The sequence below is a fragment of the Protopterus annectens genome, chromosome 8.part0 (genome assembly GCF_019279795.1).
Source record: "Protopterus annectens isolate FY-2018-M chromosome 8.part0, PAN1.0, whole genome shotgun sequence".
Taxonomy (NCBI): domain Eukaryota; kingdom Metazoa; phylum Chordata; order Ceratodontiformes; family Protopteridae; genus Protopterus; species Protopterus annectens.
Window position 1 is genome coordinate 145,538,210 of NC_056741.1, and position 17,896 is coordinate 145,556,105.

Sequence of the window (17,896 nt, forward strand, 5' to 3'; positions counted from 1 at the left end):
CCATGTAGTCGGTTGGCCTTCCAAGGAGAGATGTATCCCACTGTGGACTCTTTCTAATCCTGGTTAATGTTTTATTCTGATCAGCTAACATCAGAGTCAGAATATAGTTCAGAATAGTTGTCTGTTAACATACATGTTTTAGTGTGTGACAAAGAGATACCACATTCCATGCTAAGTGCCTTTGTTTGTCCATGCCTTGGAGCATGGCCCGGACTCCTGCCTGCATTGTGCATAAGTAACCCTGGAGACAGACACTGTCAAAGGTCTCTGTAAGGCTTTGCTGACAAAATGGGGATGTCAGTCTGGTTTCATATCATCTAATGCCTCCAGAAGCCTTCCTCTAAAGAACACACATACACACGAAAAGGGAGAAGCACACAGAGACCCGAGGACATGACCGATGGCTTGAAGTTTCGAAGGTCTGTTCACCCTGTACAGGGTTAGGTGCTTTGGCAGCCCCAACAATAGAATCTGATCTGGAAGTTTTGGCCATGACCTCACGCATGACTTCTTGGCAAGCAACATGCTTTTGTTTTCTGGCATGTCCTCCTGGACAGATGCTCCCAAAGCTATTTTGACAGCCAGAGACCTTGCAGCATCTGAAGCCCACATCATAATTACAGAAGGGAAAGATGGGATCTCCAGGAAATTCATATGTGAAGACATTCCAGGTGATGGTTTTGAAGTTTTGGTTCCCTGCTTGTGACCTAAGGCATCAAAGGTGGATCTGAAGATGAGATCTTTGACACACCTCTTATACCACCGATGTCATCAAATCCTGGTAGGCAGGCCTCAGATGAAGCACTAGGAGTGGGTAAAGCTTTGGGACGCATGCCAGTCAGTTAGGCTACCTACAGGTAGGAATCCCATAAATAAAGACTTCAACAGTAAATACTAGGATGTGCATCACAGGCTATACAGGAAAAGCAAAGGATACAGAGGGAAACTGGGGACACAGAAATACTATGAATATGATTCATTCACAGATGGCATGGGACTTGACCTTCTTAAGCTACAGAAGCTGATGAAGAAAGACAGGTGTAAAAAATCACCCACACGCAGGAGTGGAAAACATGTTGTAGAAGTGCGAATGGGTAATGAAACTGCAGAAGCAGAACAGATCTAAAATGAATCCGGTGGTAGTCAGGGGGGGGGGGGGGTCAGAGGTTTTAACAGAATGTGCATCTGGCAATGTGCTTGAATATTTAAGTACATGAATATCTGTTCGCAGATTTATTTTATTTTTGTTTTATCCCCTTTTAACTAAATGTACCCACTAGGCACAAGCCTTCTTTCAGGAGTGAGACAGGAGCACTGACTGGTTAAGGGATTTGCTCAAAGTCACACAGCAAGCAAATTAAGGCTGAGGTAATCAAATCATGGACTACAGGATGAAGCTTACAGCAGTTTACAGCCTTAATCCTTTACATTAAATTGCCAGACAGACACACACATATACATTATACACATAAATGAGTTTTTGCATATAAAAGATGTTCTGGAATGTAACAGAATACACATGGCAAGGATGCAGTATGAATACAAGCATGGCTGCTGATGTAAAACAAAAACATATTAAAAAAATAACTGAAGCACAGTGATGAGTGTAAGATGGCAATGCAAGGCTGAAGAACATGCTGGCGTTGATACGCATTTATGACTACTTACAGGCAAAAAAAAACAAATCTTTACAGTATTCAATGCAATCAGAGATTAAGAGATGTCATTATTTAACTAAGTGAATTTCAGCTTGATGCTGGCTTTTCAAGAATTTTAACTTTAAATGACCATCAGGTCAACAGCACAAGAATATTACCTAATTTCCTTTTACAGTACACAACTTTTTCCTGCCATTATTAAATGAATATGACAGTATAAATATACATGTAAATCCATGTTTATTCAAAACCACTAACTGTCCCCCCACCCAAAATACGCACAATCATACCTGGTCTGAATCACTGTGCACAGTGGGTGACTGAGGTGTGACCTCTTGCTGTTGAACGGCTGCCACAGTGCAGTTGGGCATGAGGATGAGCTGGGAGGGGAGAGGCACTGCACGGCTCAGGGTGCGGTTCACCTGGAGCAAACCTCCGAGCTGTGGCTAAAGAAAAAAAAAAAGGAGAAAATGCAGACATCAACTCAAGCTGTTGGTGAAGGTGAGGGAATACACTTTACTCTGCTGAACAGAAAGGCCACTCTTCTTCCTGTGGGGGAGGACACCATTCACCTAGCAAAGGGAAGCAAAAGAACCCTTGAATTTCAGATAGCTGCATGTAAATATCAAAAGAAAATCAATCACCCATATTAGCATTACCGTCAAAATGAACAACTCTCCATCTACTTCTATTTCGTACTACCTTTACCTTCAACCTACCACACAATTTTAGAAAATTAGAAAAAATATATAGCTTAAAATCTATACAGTTCAAAAACAAAAATTGAATCCAAACATTTGAAAAATAACCCTGCTCCGTGACAGGAATATAAACCATTACTATGACTCATTCAACCAGCAACTCGAGAACAGAAACTGGGCAAAGTAGGATAGGAGTGAGTGGTCATGGTTTGCTAACCCATCATGCGGGAAGGGACAGTGTCTAGTCCCACAACTGTGCTGACACATAGCGGAGGCTATGTATCCTAGCAGTAAAAACATGCTGGAAGCCAACAGCTACTAGAACATAGGGGAGCAGGAATACCAAGAAATGTCAAGTTGTAACTAGGGCTAAGCATGAGCAATACTGCACATGTATGCAGCCCAATATTGTAGTATCTGGCAGGACAACACTTAAGGATTGGAAAAGTCAAGTGTATATGAAAAAACTCTAAATGGCTTCCTGGATGAAGGCCTCTTATGACTGTCTCAGTCTAGAAAGGAGTGCATAGGCAGATAAGCTCTCTAGGGGAAAAATGGGCAAACTGTTACGGCAATGTTGATGGTTGAAACACAGCAAAGCACCCAAAACTGAGCTTGAAAAAAAAAATAAAAAAATGCTGCATTAAAAATAAAAGAAAAATGAAAAGGTCTGCGCTTTGTAGACTGCCTGATGTTACTCTCGTGTATGTATATATATATATATACATATATACATATATATATATATATATATATATATATATATATATACATACATATATACACACACACACACAGCAAACTAGACCTAGATACTGCTGCTATAAGGGTTAACTAAGAAATGCATTTAAACATAAATTAGGTTTATAAGGCTATCCTGATAAGGAACAACACATTTTCCATCAAATAAAATAAGATAAGATACGAGTCAGATCTAGGAAAATTATATGGGAGGAAGACATTACCTGCTAAGTACATCAAACCAATTCCTTTTCTTAAGGCCCATTTGCAGGCTACCCAAAAGCCAAAGTCAGAAACATTACATTACCCATGAGAACAAGGAAAGAAAAGCACAGTACTGAAAACAATAAACTGATAAAAATCTGACACAGATCTGTACCACGGAGACTGACCAGCTATGTTCCATAACAAGGATGACGTTTCTTTTTAATCACAGTATCAAAAGTAGTAAAGGTGCACTAAACTAACTCCATCTAAACATTGCACAATGACATCTAACAAAAAAGACAAAAAATTTTTGCAGACGGACAAGACCCTCTACACCTCTGCATTTGAGTTTGCATAACCTTCCTTATCCCCAGTGTTTCACATTCTTGTTCTGTTAAATTGCCCTTTTTTTAACATGTTTCACCATTCCTGTTCATCAGAAAAAGGGCTCATCAAGCAGCAAGAAACCCCCAAATATACTCCTAACCAAAAGGGTGGGTTAAAGACTGCAATAAGTACAACACATTGAGTAACAGCATCTACCAAGAAGTGTAATTAAAACTATTAACCTTCTGGCAAGTCTGGTACAGTACTGACGTAGCAGTCATCATTAAATGCATATTTCTCAGAGGGACTTCTGAAGTGATTTAACAACATGACTTTCTCCTCTTCTTGATGGTGAAAATAATAAATATGCAGACTCACAAGGGCTTTGTAGTGCAGAAGGATGAAGCTCTGAATAACCTGTAAAAATGGTGAAATACCAGTCAGTGGTTACGGTTGACAGGACCATCCCCAGAGAAGGGCAGTGGGTCATGTCCTGCTGTGTTGCTGTCATCCTGGGGACACTGTAGATTATGGTAAGCAGAAAGTATGATATAGAAAGCAGATAACTGCACCTGCGAAGCTGCACTGCAGTACAACTGCAGTCAGTAAACCTGTGGAAGCACACACGCACCAGTGGGCCAGCAGAATACTCATTACTCTTCATGGGAGGGGGTTAAGGTTAAGACACAAAACATTCCTAACCCCTCAGAGTAATAATCAGAACACCAACTCCTCTCCCACCATATCCACAAAGGGTAAGGATGGAGAAGGATGTGACTAGTCTATCAGATACAGACCTAACAGTCAAAAAGAGGGTAGAGGATAAAAAGACCAAATAAAAACTACATGGGCTTGCAGCATCAACACCTCCATGGTTTAACATGGTATCTTTTACATTTTGCATTAAGTAAAGTGCTCAACACGCCAGTACACAATTCTTTTCGTCAACATGTTATCTTCTAGAATTTGCAAACAAAAATAGAGTATTTACTATCCTATAAAAGTTATCTACTTTTTAAACGAGTACGAAAATATTAATCAGAAAAACTACATGGGGTAGAAAAAAGAATAGATGAAGTAAAGGAAAATAAGAGATCCAAATTCAGATGTCCCTCTCAGACAAAACACATGCAAATATTACCATATCAGTTTATCTATGAGAAGACCCACCTTGACAGGTCCACTTAAATTTGGCTTTTCTTCCCTCCTGAAAAATCCATTTTCAGGATGTCCTAAAAGGTCCCTCTTCCAAAACTAATACACAAAGCAGATTTGACACCACATTGTTATATTATGTAAGGATATAGCTAAAAACTAGGCTATCTGCCCGAGGGCATATGTAAACCTAGCCAGAATGTGTTGGCTTTCGCCGCCACCTTAGATTAGTTCCCTGTGCCTCTGTCCAGCAGAGCCATTAGTTCCCTGTGCCTCTGTCCAGCAGAGCCACTGCAGTGATCCCCGGGGTAAATTTTCTGTTTCCCATCCACTAGTCAAGGTTTCTCTTGAGTGTTAGTGAGGGGCTCTGCCTAATGTAGATTGGAATCCTGTTCCAAAGCATGGGGAGTCTCTGGGACAGGAATCTATCCCTCCAGCAAGTCCTATTTATCGTTATGGTGAGGTTTAGATCCCTAGAGCGTGTGGCTCTCGGGGATTTGTTTTTTCCAAAGGGGATGACTATGCACTTTTTGGCATTTAGCTTGAGGCCATGATTGTGACACCAGGTATCCGTCTCAGTGAGACCCTTCTGGAGGATGTCTGTATCAGCCGGAGAGTCAATTATGGCCCCCAGTTTGCAGTCGTCTGTGAACTTGGTCAGCCATAGTCCTCCTGTGCCTGCCTGTACCTCTGAGAAGTATATACCGAACAGGAGGGGTCCCAGGACTGAGCCCTGGGGAACGCCACTTGTAACCGGTTTGGAGTCGGACCAAAAGCCTGCAACTCTCACCATGTGGGTTCCATCCATGAGCAAACTGGCAACCTATCTCATGACGCAGGGATTTATGTTCAGGCTGGTGAGCTTGTCTATAATGCCAGAATAGGGAATGGTGTTGAAAGCCTTTGCGAGGTCTAGGTAGGCTGTGTGGACCTCCTTTCCCTCATCTAAAGCCTTGGTAACTGTCTCAAAGAAGTCCACCAGGTTTAGGAGGCATGATCTGCCCTTAAGAAAGCCATACTGGGTAGGGTCCAATGTTTGGAGGTTCCCAATGTCTCTGTTAATGAGTTCCATGATGATGCGCTCCACAGCCTTGCAGACCAGGCTAGTCAGGCTTATAGGGCGATAGTTCCTAGAGTCCGTTGTGGCTCCACCTTTGTGGAGCCGGATAACTGTTGCTGTGCGCCACTCTATGGGTACGTAGCCTGTAGAGAGGCTGAGTTTGAACAGTGTGTTTAGGTGAGGGGCTAGTTCATTTTGGAGTTCGTGTAAGACGCAGCCTGGGACACCGTCCGGTCCCATTGAAGCTGTATTTTTGGCTTTGGATAGGGCTGTTTTAACCTGTGTGTCAGTGACTGCCGGGGCTCTACAATCTTCTGGTACGGTTATGGACCCTTTAGGGGGTGAGAGGGGGGTGAAGTTTGCACTAAACCTGTCTGCCAGAATGTTTACAATATCAGTCGGTTCAGTGTATTTTGTGCCATTCTGCACTAACTCAGAGCAGATCTGAGAGTTTCCACTTAGGTTCTTGACATAGATAAAGAACGCTTTGTGGTTATCTTTGGAGTCCTTGGCAATTTTTCTTTCGAAGCTAGCCTTGGATGATTTTATGAGGGATCGTAGTTTCTTGCTGATACTGATCAGGGATGTCTTTCCTTCTTGGGATTTTACTCTCTTATGTACTAGTTTCCTCCTTCTATTGTATAGCTTGTTTATGGCAGGGGTCCACCAGACTGGTTTCCTTTTCTTGGAGGAGTGAGTCTTGGTTTTGCTTGGGATAGCACGATCCATGCATTCTTGCAGGTGCTCATAGAGTGCCTTTGTAAGGGATTCAGCAGCTTGGACAGTGCTGTCCTTTAGCATGGGGGCTGTGAACCTTTCCACCTCGATCTTAAGTAACGTGAAGTTTGCTTTTGAAAAGTTTTTCATGGTGGTTTCCTTGACTGGGGGTGGGGGCGGAATGTAGATATCCAGAGTGATTAGTCTATGGTCTGATCTGACCAGCGAGGGGCTGACCTCTGGTGTAGAACACCGGTCACCCATGTTGGTGATGACCAGGTCCAATATGTTGTCACCTCTGGTGGGGGTGTTGACCAGTTGATCCAAGGCGTTCGAGTTTATAAATTCTAGGAAGCATTGGGCAAGGGAGTTAGTACTTGAATATTTCTCCCAGTTAATATTTAGGTAATTGAAATCACCCAATATTAGGGCATTTGGTAGGACCTTCATATTTTCCAGTGCCTCCAGAAACGCGGAATGGGGGTCTTGGGTCATGGTGGGTGATCTGTAGCAAGCTACAATTTGAATTGCAGTTTTGCCCGTTGTTAGTTGCACATGGATGATCTCTGAGGCACTGTGCTGCGCCACTAACCTGGAGTTGTGGGTATCCTTGATGAATATGGATACACCCCCGCCTTTTGAGTTTCGGTCCGGGTTCTGTGGCCGAAAAGTATGGTATGAGTTATATCTTGGTAGTGTTGGGGGTGCTCTCTAGACCCTTAAACCAGGTTTCTGTTACTGCACAGATATCAATGTTATCCATACTGAGGAGTGCCTCGAGTGCATGCATTTTGAGGTTTAGACTTCTGGCTTTGAGTAGCATTACAGTACAGTTTTGTACCTACCATAAATGTAGATGTTCGAGGATTCCCTTGCTGCAGTCCTGACTATTGGGTATAGTCCGCGTCCCAGTCGGCCCGAATACCAGAGTATAAGGCTGACGTCGGTCATGGCGCCTTAGACTGACGTCAGTACGTCAGGGTACTAATGCGCATGACCGACGTCATTTCCTCAGTCTTTTCTTGCCCCAGATGTCAGAAGACCCAAAAGACAAATCCCAAAACAACCTGCACCAAAAACATGTACAATATATACAACAATATATACAACAAATATAAGCATGTAAACTCACGTACACAACCACCCCAAAACACAGAGGGAAGGAGGGAGGGTAATTGGACTGCAGCAAGGGAATCCTCGAACATCTACATTTATGGTAGGTACAAAACTGTACTATGTTCTTCGCCTTCCCTTGCTGCAGTCCTGACTATTGGGTAGAATCCCAAAGCAGAGGTAAGGGAGGCTGGCAAATTATAAAGTAGCAGGAGCTGACAACATGCCTTGTAAAACAGCTGTGGCAAAACCAGCCCTAGTCTTAGAGTATATAGGCAGGTGATAATGCCTAGAGAAAGTATGCACTGAACTCCAAGTAGCTGCTTCCAGAATATCCTTAGTTGCCACCCCTTAGAAATGCTGTTGAAGTGGCAGTAGCCCTAGTGGAATGAGGCCTAATCCCAGCTGGAACCTCTTTGCCATGATGGGAATAACAAAATGCAATGCAAAAGCCAATCCACCTAGAAATAGTTTGTTTTGACACAGGCTTGCCCTGTGAACTCAAAGCAAAAGAAACAAGTAACTGCTGAGACTGCCTAAAATTCTTAGTCCTGCTCAAATAATAACGCAATTGCCTGTGTACATCTAAAGTGTGCAAAATCTTTTCCCCTTTATTTTGAGGATCTGCAAAAACGTAGGCAAATGAATAGTTTGGTTTAAAGCCACACTAGAAACCACCTTAGGCATAAAGGAAGGATTAGTACGTAATGATACCCTGTCCTTATGGAAAATCAAAAGGGCTCTACTGCCATAAGGGCCTGCAACTCAGACACCCTTCTTGCAGAAGTAATAGCCAACAGAAAAGCAGTCTTCCATGACAAATATTTCAATTCAGCAGTAGCTGCAGGCTCAAAAGGTTGTAGAGTAAGTTTTTCCAACACAAAATTGAGATCCCAAGCAGGAGTAGGAGCTCTACGTGGGGTCTTATATTCTTTGCCCTCTAAGAAACTGCTTGAACAAAGGATGCGAAAACAAAGGTGGGTCACAATCATAGTGAGCTGAAATTGCTGCAGCATGAATCTTTATGGAAGAGAAGGACAAACCTTTGTCCAATAATTCAGTAAGATATTGAAGAGCCACACTCAAATTAGGCTCTGAAATCTCCAAATTCTTTGCTGTACTCCAAAATAAAAATCTCTTCCATTTTTCTGCGTACACTCTCCTAGTACTAGGCCTTCTAGCTTCCATAATCACATTTAAAACTTGTTGAGGAAGCTGAGACCTGCTGTGCTTCAACACAGAATATGCCAAGCTGTGAGATGAAGAGATTGCAGCTTGACATTGAGCAGATGACCGTCCTTCTGAGATAACAGATGAGGAATCAGAGGTAAAGGCCATGGAGGCTTCTTTACAAGACTCCTTAGAAGTGGGTACCAGTGTTGCCGAGGCCAATCTGGAGCTATCAAAATCATCCTTGGCCTGTCTTGTCTGACCTTTAATAATACCTTTGGAAGAAGAGGCAGAGGTGGAAAGGCATAGACATGAAGGTTTTTCCAACTGAAAGACAGAGCATCCACTTTCCAAGCTGTGTGATGAAACCCCTTTGTGCAATACTTTGGCAGCTGGTGGTTTAGTGGAGAAGCGAACAGATCTATGTCTGGAGTTCCCCATGACACTGTCAATGTCTGAAATACATGAAGATCCAGTTTCCACTCGTGGGGATCCATGATTTGTCTGCTTAATACATCTGCTAGGGAGTTCTGTGCTCCTGGCAGAAACCTTGCCTGAAGAGTCAGTTGCAGGCTTAACGCAGTCTCCCATAAAATCATTGCTTGCCTGCATAGAGGATAAGAATGTGTTCCCCCTTGCTTGTTGATGTACCACATGACAGTTGTGTTGTCTGTTAGAATCAACACCTGCCCTGGAAGAAGTAACTCCTTGAACGCCACCAATGCAAACTGGACTGCTAACATCTCCTTCATGTTGATATGTAGATGCTGTAGTCTGGCAGGCCACTTGTCTTGTATCCACTTTCCATTTAGATGAGCTCCCCAAGCAGTGTCCGAGGCATCTGTCGTTAAAATCTGACTCGCCTCTGGCCGGGTCACAGAGAGTCCCTTGTTTAGGTGACATTCCTGAGCCCACCACAAGAATTCCTTTTGAAGGCAAGGTATTATGTGAATGACAGTGTCGAAATCTTGGCAGTGCTGTGTCCATACATTTTGAGATACCATTGCAGCTTCCTCATATGCAGTTTGGCATTGGGAAGCACCAGAATACAAGATGCCATGAACCCTAATGCTTGAAGGACTGTCCTTGCAGTCAGCACGGACTGATGAGATAGTTGATGGAAATAAAGTGACAGACTCTTTTGTTTGTCCGGGGTTAAAAAGGCCATCTGGGCTGCTGTATTCAGTCTCACACCCAGAAAGCACATGTCTTGAGAGGGTACTAGACTGGACTTTATTTCCATCACAGAATACCCTAGGCATCTTAGCACTGCTATGACATATTCCAGATGCTGTAGAAGGTCTTCTCTTTCTTGAGCCAGAATCAGGCAGTCGTCCAAGTAAGGATAGATTTGAATGCCTTGAAGCCTGAAGTAAGCTATCACTGGAGCCAGAACCTTTGTGAATACTCTGGGCGCAGTAGATAAGCCAAAGGGCAATGCAGAGAACTGATAATGAAAATCTCCAGTTCGAAACCGCAGATACTTTCTGCAACTTAGCCTTATAGGCACATGAAGGTAAGCTTCCTTGAGATCCAAAGTTACCATCCAGTGATCCTTGCCCAGCAGAGGTAACAGTTGCTGTAACGTCAACATCTTGAACTTGGGAATGTCCAGATAAGTGTTGAGGATAGATAAATCCAAAATTGGTCTCCACGTGTTCCCCTTCTTTGGTACCAGGAACAGGCGAGAATAAAATCCGAAGCCCCTTTCTGATACAGGGACTGGCTGAATGGCCCCTATCTGGAGTAACTGAGAAACTTGCATGTGAGCCTCTTTTCTTTGTGGAGGAGGAACATCTGGCATGCCTTTGAAAGCTTGCATTGTGTGGAAATAAAATCTGTAACCGTGATGAATGATATCCAGCACCCATCTGTCTTGAGTGATTAAATCCCAATTTTCTTTGAAAAGAGACAATCTTCCTCCCAAGGGAGCTGCCAGACGAGAATCCACTGGCAGCTGAAAAGGCAGGTCATTGGTTCTGCTTACGAAAGGACTGACCCCTGCCCTCACCAGAAGTCTGAGCAGGTGAACTGTCTGATCTAGGCCTAAACGAACCTTGAGCCCTGCCCCTACCACGTCTAGACCTACCCCTAGACTGGGAACCATAAGCAGGATATGTCCACCCCTTAGCAGGCCAATTTCTACTAAACTTTGGAGGCTGCACCTGCAAAAAATCTTTAACAGTCTGCATAGACTTAGCTTTGTCCTCCATTTTCTTTAAAACTGCTTCCACAGGCGGTCCAAACAACACATCAGACTGTAAAGGAGCATCCAAAATCCTGGTCTTAACATGCTCAGCTAAATTCTGATCCTTCAACCAGGCATGTCTGCGAAGAACAGAACTAGTAGCAGCCACCCTCGAGGAGGCCTGAACAGCATCAAAACCACACTGCAAAGAATGCTTACCCACTTGTTCAGACACATGAACCAAATCCAGCAATTCTTTACACTCAATACCTTCCGCCAAAGCATCCACCTTAGACTTCAATTGTGAAAGGAGATAATTCTGATATTTCAGCATATGAAACTGACAATTCAACGCCCTCATGGCTAGAGTGGAAGAAGTATATACTTTCTTACCCCACCTATCCAAAGCCCTTGCCTCTTTATCAGAGGGTACAGGATTTTTAACCACAGAAGCTTTAACACCTTTAGGCCCCTGAGAAACAGTTTCTGGGTCCGCCCTGGGACTCTTAAACAAATACTTATGAGCTTCGGGCACCCTATAATACCTATCAGGCTTAACAGGAGCAGGAGGCAAGGAGTCAGGGTTCAGGGAAGCCTCTGCAAAAACATCCTCCACCACATTCAACACAGGAGGAATAGCTAAGGGCCTATGCTGGGGTAAAAACAAGAATTCCCTAAGCCTTTTCCTAGAATCAGAGTAATCCTGGCCTTCCCATTTAAAGTGCTCCCTCATGGAGTGAAGAGTCTCTGAAAATGAAAAATCCTCAGGAGGAGAAGCTGTAGGAGTGGAATCATCCACATCAGAATCAGAATAAGTAGGAAACTCTTGCAAGTCTTCCACAGAAGACTCTGAAGCCTGTGAACCCTGTTCAAAACTATCAAACTCCTGTTCCACCCTAGGCCTCTTATCAGGCGGGGGCCTAGAACCTCTAATCAGAGTAATCAAATCTTCTGCCATTTTAAGCATATGTTTCTTAGGCACAGAGCCCGAAATGCTAGGAGAAGCTCCCACAGAAGCTGAACTTGGCCTACCTCTAAAAGAAGCTTTGGCAACAGAAGGAGAGGCCCTAACTACCTTGGGAAGAGAGGGAAGAACAGTTACCTGAGAAGCCCCCTCAGCCTGGCCTACTTCCTGAGAGGGCACATCCTGTAACAGTAAAGTATCTGCCTGAGACTCCATAGAGACTCCTGGCAAAACCTCTGGCTCCCCTGAGCCGTCTAAAGAACCGACGTCCGGGACTGCCGGTTCCTCACCCCTAGGCTTCACTGTTTTGTCCTTGCGCTTCTTGGATGAAGCGGGCGTCGGAGCATCCGACGGCATATTATAATTGCAACGCTTCCCAAACACTAACCTAGCACAATCAAGCCTCCTCTTAATAGTGCGCTTGTTAAATCTAGCACAAGAGCGGCAACCAACAACGCCGTGCTCAGGCCCTAAACAAGGTATACACAATGTATGATAATCCCTATGCGGTATCTGCTTCCCACAAGAAATACAGTTATTCACTTTTTCTGACATCCGTTAAATACTGAGGCAAGAAAACCAAAATGTTCTAACGGGTTACTTAGCCAACTCTGTTTCGGTCTGAAACTCCGGTTTCGGAAAATCTCAGAACGCCAACCTGCACTCGCAAAATTGCTTCTGCATCGGACCATGCGGCAAAAAAGACTGAGGAAATGACGTCGGTCATGCGCATTAGTACCCTGACGTACTGACGTCAGTCTAAGGCGCCATGACCGACGTCAGCCTTATACTCTGGTATTCGGGCCGACTGGGACGCGGACTATACCCAATAGTCAGGACTGCAGCAAGGGAAGACGAAGAACATCCTTAGTTTTTGGTTACTTGTGCTATTTGTGGTGGTGGGTTTGTGTTTTTAGCCTTGCCTAAAAAAAGGCACTATGGGGGTGGTAAAAGCCTTGGCCAGTATTCAAAAGCCTAAGGGTGACAGGTGCAAGCCATCTCTTGCGAAGCAACGTGGCTTGTTGAGCATGTCATCCCAGGCGGACAGATACTGGATCCCCTTTGAATGACACCAGAAACTTAGCCAATTGTTGAAATTGATCAATTTTTATTTATACTGTGGCATCATTCTTGGTGAGGGCAGGATGCTACTAGGGTCAGGGTCATACCTGCTTGGGCTACGTGATCAGAGAGCTCTTCCATGTCTCTTTTCATGTAGTCCAGGGAGATACGTCTCAGATCATTTACACCAACATGGACAATGACAGAGTCGTACTTGTACTTGTTCTGGAGTGACCGGAGTGCTTGTGTTATGTGGCAGATCCTGGCACCTGACAGGCAGCTAACGGTAACCTTCTCCTTGTCCAGCCTAGTTAGTGGGACATCAGTGTGCCTGACTATAGAGATGCCTATTACTAGTGTGTTGGGTATGTTATTTGGCCTTAAGGGCTGTGACTGCATGGCACACTGACTATGTGAAGTATGTGTTCATGGTTTGTGATGGGGTGTGGAGGTTGCTTGGGTGTCTGCTTTGGTGGTCTCTGCTGCTTTTGCAGATTTTTATTAAGAGCCACTGAGTATGTTTTATATATCATCATATATATATCATCTAACATAAAAAGAAGTAAAGAGAACACAGGACAGAGATAAAGGTCATTTTGACCCAAGGAGGGTCCTCTCGTAAATCAGCTAACATTGTAAAAAAGCATTTGTTACATCCAAATCGAGGACTTCTTTGATAGGTCGTTGTATGGGAGAACAAAGTCAAAATCTCAGCAAAACCTCATAGAAAACTACTACCTCAAGTCATGCTCAAGGCAGTGCTGTTTGCGGAAGGCACGAACAGAGGACAAAGTTGGCATGACACAAGATATTCCCGATAGAAGTACTGAAGCCAGTCATGCTTCTGGGGAAGTGGACAACAACAAATAAGCCAAGCATCTTCTGCTAATGGATGGCTGACTGAATGATAGCAAAAAACAATAGAGAAAGCAATCCACTTAAAAAAGTGGATGGTTGCCAAACAACTTTCTCCTCCCAAAAACAAAACAACTGGTACATCTTCATAAATTCACTCATTCTAAGCCACTGATGAATATCCCAGGTTCTGAAAGGCCCACTCAGCACTGCTTTCTTCCACTGCTAAGGAAACGGAGTATGATCGACTAGTTTAGTGAAACTTTTGAAATCATCCTAAGGAGGAAATTAAGGTTCAACCAGAGGTCACACTGTATCAAGAGGCACATAATCCAATATACACAGTAGTGTGTATATATATATATATATATATATATATATATATATATATATATATACACATATATAATTTCTAGTGGTATGCTTTAGTCAACGGCCTTATCACATTCTTCTAGAAATTTTAACAGAATATCCACATAACTATTTTGTTTGCCAGTCATGCTTTAAAACATTAAACTTTTAACAGTAATTCTAATAAAACATTCAACCATTGCACCTGATACCACGGAATACTGCTTAGGTAATTCATTAAACATCGCACTTACAAAAACCTAAGAGCCAAAGATTACTCAAGCTATATCCTGTGAAAATATATGACTATAACTTACACTTTGCGTGGGAAGGTGGGACTGGCCAAACCGCTTTCTCACCTTGTTTCTCTTTTCATGCTTCTTTACCTGTTACTTCACTACTTGACCACAGAGATACTGACAAGAGACATTCGCTTATTTCTAAACCAATTTTTTTTTTTTTTTTTTTTTTTTTTTTTTTTTTGTAAGAGGTGTCTTCCACATCATCTATTTCTCTATTTTGATAACCATAGTTTGTAAAACCTCTAACTTCAGTGGCCCCTCAGAATTCAAATTTTAGCAGTCAACTCTTTACTTGATAATAGTACTAAATGCATTAAAAGTGGAATCTGTTGATCTCTACTAAGCCCCAGAAAGTCAACATATAGGAATATTTCCTTACACAGTACAGAAAGCATCAGAACCACAAACTCCTCCTTAAAAGGTTCAAACTGCAGGCATATGCAGAAAGTACAGCTGTGTACACTTAACATAAATGTAGATGTTCAAGTGTATTCACTGTTGCAGTCATCACACTTGTGGTATCTGCCTGCAAGTAGCCATCAGTCGGCCCGAATAATAGAGACTTAGTATTTCTGCATCGGTTGCTGTCGCTTCAGGACTGATGTCAGGTCGTTAGGGGTATAAAAAACAGGCAGCAGACGCCATTACATCAGTTTTTCTTGCCCCAAATGTCAGGAGCCCCCCAAATAGGGAGCTAAGTTATGGTGGAAAAAACACCACTAAAAAGTAAATACCAATAGCCCTGTAAGGGATATGTAATAGAGATAGAGAAGAAAAGAGAGACTGAGAGAGAGAGAGACAAGGGGGCTGAAGGGTGGGAAACCAGGACTGTAACAGTGAATACACTTGAACATCTACATTTATGGTAAGTATACACAACTGTACTACGTTCTTCGTGTTTCACTATTGCAGTCATCAAACGTGGGTTGATTCCCAAAGCTGAAGAATGGGTGGAGACAGTCAAGAAGAGTTGGGGCTGGCTAGTATGCCCTGCAGGACTGCTGTTGTAACCCCCCCCCCCCCGGATTTGGAAAAGACAGACAGGTGGGAATGCCTGGTGAAGGTGTGAACAGAACTCCAGGTAGCAGCTCCAGAATGTCCCTGGTAGGGCCTCCTCTGAGGAATGCTGTAGAGGTTGAAGTTACCCTAGTGGAATGCGTTCTGACCCCCAGAGGGGGTGGTTTCCCATAGTGTTTGTAACAGAAATGGATACAGTGTGCTATCCATTTGGAGATGGTTTGTTTTTATATGGCCTTGTCCTCTGCCCCTGGTGCAAAGCTGACTAGTAACTGGTCAGATTTCCTTAAAGGCTTAGTCCTATCAAGGTAGAATCTGAGCTGTCTGTGCACGTCTAAAGAGTGCAGGATCCTTCCCCTTTATTTTGAGGATTAGGAAAAAAGGTTGGCAAATGGACAGATTTGTTAAGAGCCACACTGGACACAACCTTAGGCATAAAAGTAGGGTTTAGTCCTGAGGGAGACCCTGTCAGCATAAAAAATAATACAGGGTTCCCCAGCCATAAGTGCTTGTAGCTCAGACACTCTTCTAGCTGAAGTGATCGCCAGAAGCAAGGCTGTTTTCCAAGAGAGGAGTTTTAAGTCTGCGGATGCTGCAGGCTCAAAGGGGGGCAGCGTGAGCTTTTCCAGCACAAAGTTAAGGTCCCAAGCAGGGGTGGGGGCTCTCCTTGGTGGCCTTAGGTTGTTGGCTTCTCTCAAGAACTGTTTGATGAGAGGGTGAGAGAAGAGAGGTGGCTCAGTGCTGTAATGAGCAGAGATGGCAGAGGCATGGATCTTAATGGAAGAGAAGGATAGGCCTCTGGGGAGTAGATCTGCTAGGTAATCCAGGATGAGAGGTAAGGACAGTGCTATGTCCTCTCCTTTAGAGTGAATCCAGGAACAATACCTCTTCCACTTATCAGCATAGGATTTCCTTGTACTGGGTCTTCTGGCTTCAAGAATGACGTCCAGCATCTGCTTGCTTAGGCTGGCCACTGGAGAAGAATTCAAGGAATAAGCCAGGCTGCAAGGTTCAGGGTTTGCAGTTGCGGATGCAAGATCTGTCAATCCTGTTGAGTGAGGAGGGTTGGGATCTGGGGTAGGTGCCATGGTGGTCCGGTGACAGACTGCGCAGTAGAGGGTACCAGTGCTGGAATGGCCAGTCTGGAGCAATCAGGATTACCCTTGGTCTTTCCTGTCTTATCTTGAGTAACACTCTTGTAAGAAGAGGCAGAGGGGGGAATGCATAGATTGAGAGGTTTACCCACTGGAAGGATAGGGCATCCACTTTCCAGGCCCTACTGTGAGGTGTCCTGGTGCAGATTTTGCTGAGCTGGTGACTGTAGGGGGAGGCAAACACATCCACCTTCAGGGTCCCCCATTTCTGGGATAAAAGGCTGAAGGTGGCGAAGTGTAATTCCCACACATGGGTCTAGGAGATTTCTGCTTAAGTCGTCTGCCAGAGACTTTTGTTTGCCTGACAGGAATTGAGAGTGCAGATGAATATGCATGGCCAAAGCAGTGTTCCACAGGTTCATGGCTAGCCTGCAGAGTGGGTAAGAGTGGGTTCCCCCCTGCTTGTTGATGTACCACATCACTGTGATGTTGTCGGTTTTTATTGGCAGGGGTCCTGGTGAGAGTAGTGATCTGAAAGCTGTCAGTGTGCTGAACAGCTAGCATCTCTTTTTGGTTGATGTGCAGATGAATTTGGCTTGAGCTCTAGTGGCCCTGAATGCATTTGTCATCCAGATGAGCCCCCCACGCATAGTCTGATGCGTATGTGGTTAGGATCTGGGCGGCGTGGGGTTGTATAAACGTTAGCCCCTTGTGTTTGCATGCTGCTGCCCACAAAGAAACTTTGTCCTTAGATAAGGTATGATGGTTTTCAGGTCCTAAAAATACTGGCACCAAAGACTTTTTAAGTACCACTGAAGTTTCCTCATATGCAGTCTGGCATATGGAATTAGTAGAATGCAAGAGTCCATGAACCCTAGAGACTGCAGGATTTTCTTGCAGATAGCTGGGTTCTGGTGGCCATTTCAGCGAAGTAGCCTGTTAGATAGGCTTGTTTTTCTGGAGTAAGGAATGCCATCTGGGATGCTATGTCCAAGCTTGCTCCCAGGAATACAAATCTTTTGACTGGGGACTAGTTATGATTTCTTTTCATTGATAGGGTACCCCAGGGAGGTTATAAGGTCCTTTACAAATGTCAGGTGCTGCAACAGCTTTTCCTGACTGTCTGCCTGTATCAGGCAATCGTCCAATAAGGGCATATTTGAATCTTTCTCTGTCTGCAATAGGCAATGGCTGGAGCCAGGCATTTTGTGAAG

General features: G+C 43.9%; 1 protein-coding gene across 3 annotated transcripts in view; it reads right to left on the minus strand.

Moving 5' to 3' along the window:
- Positions 1-17,896, minus strand: part of PHC1 (polyhomeotic homolog 1) — a 1,492,233-nt gene that overhangs the window by 774,779 nt on the left and 699,558 nt on the right. For 2 of the 3 annotated variants that reach the window (XM_044079656.1, XM_044079655.1), the window contains exon 6: positions 1,949-2,104. The exons of the other annotated variant lie outside the window; for it this stretch is intronic. In XM_044079656.1, coding sequence (XP_043935591.1) covers positions 1,949-2,104 — 156 coding nt within the window. The remainder of the gene's footprint in view (positions 1-1,948; positions 2,105-17,896) is intronic. 3 annotated transcript variants of the gene reach the window in all.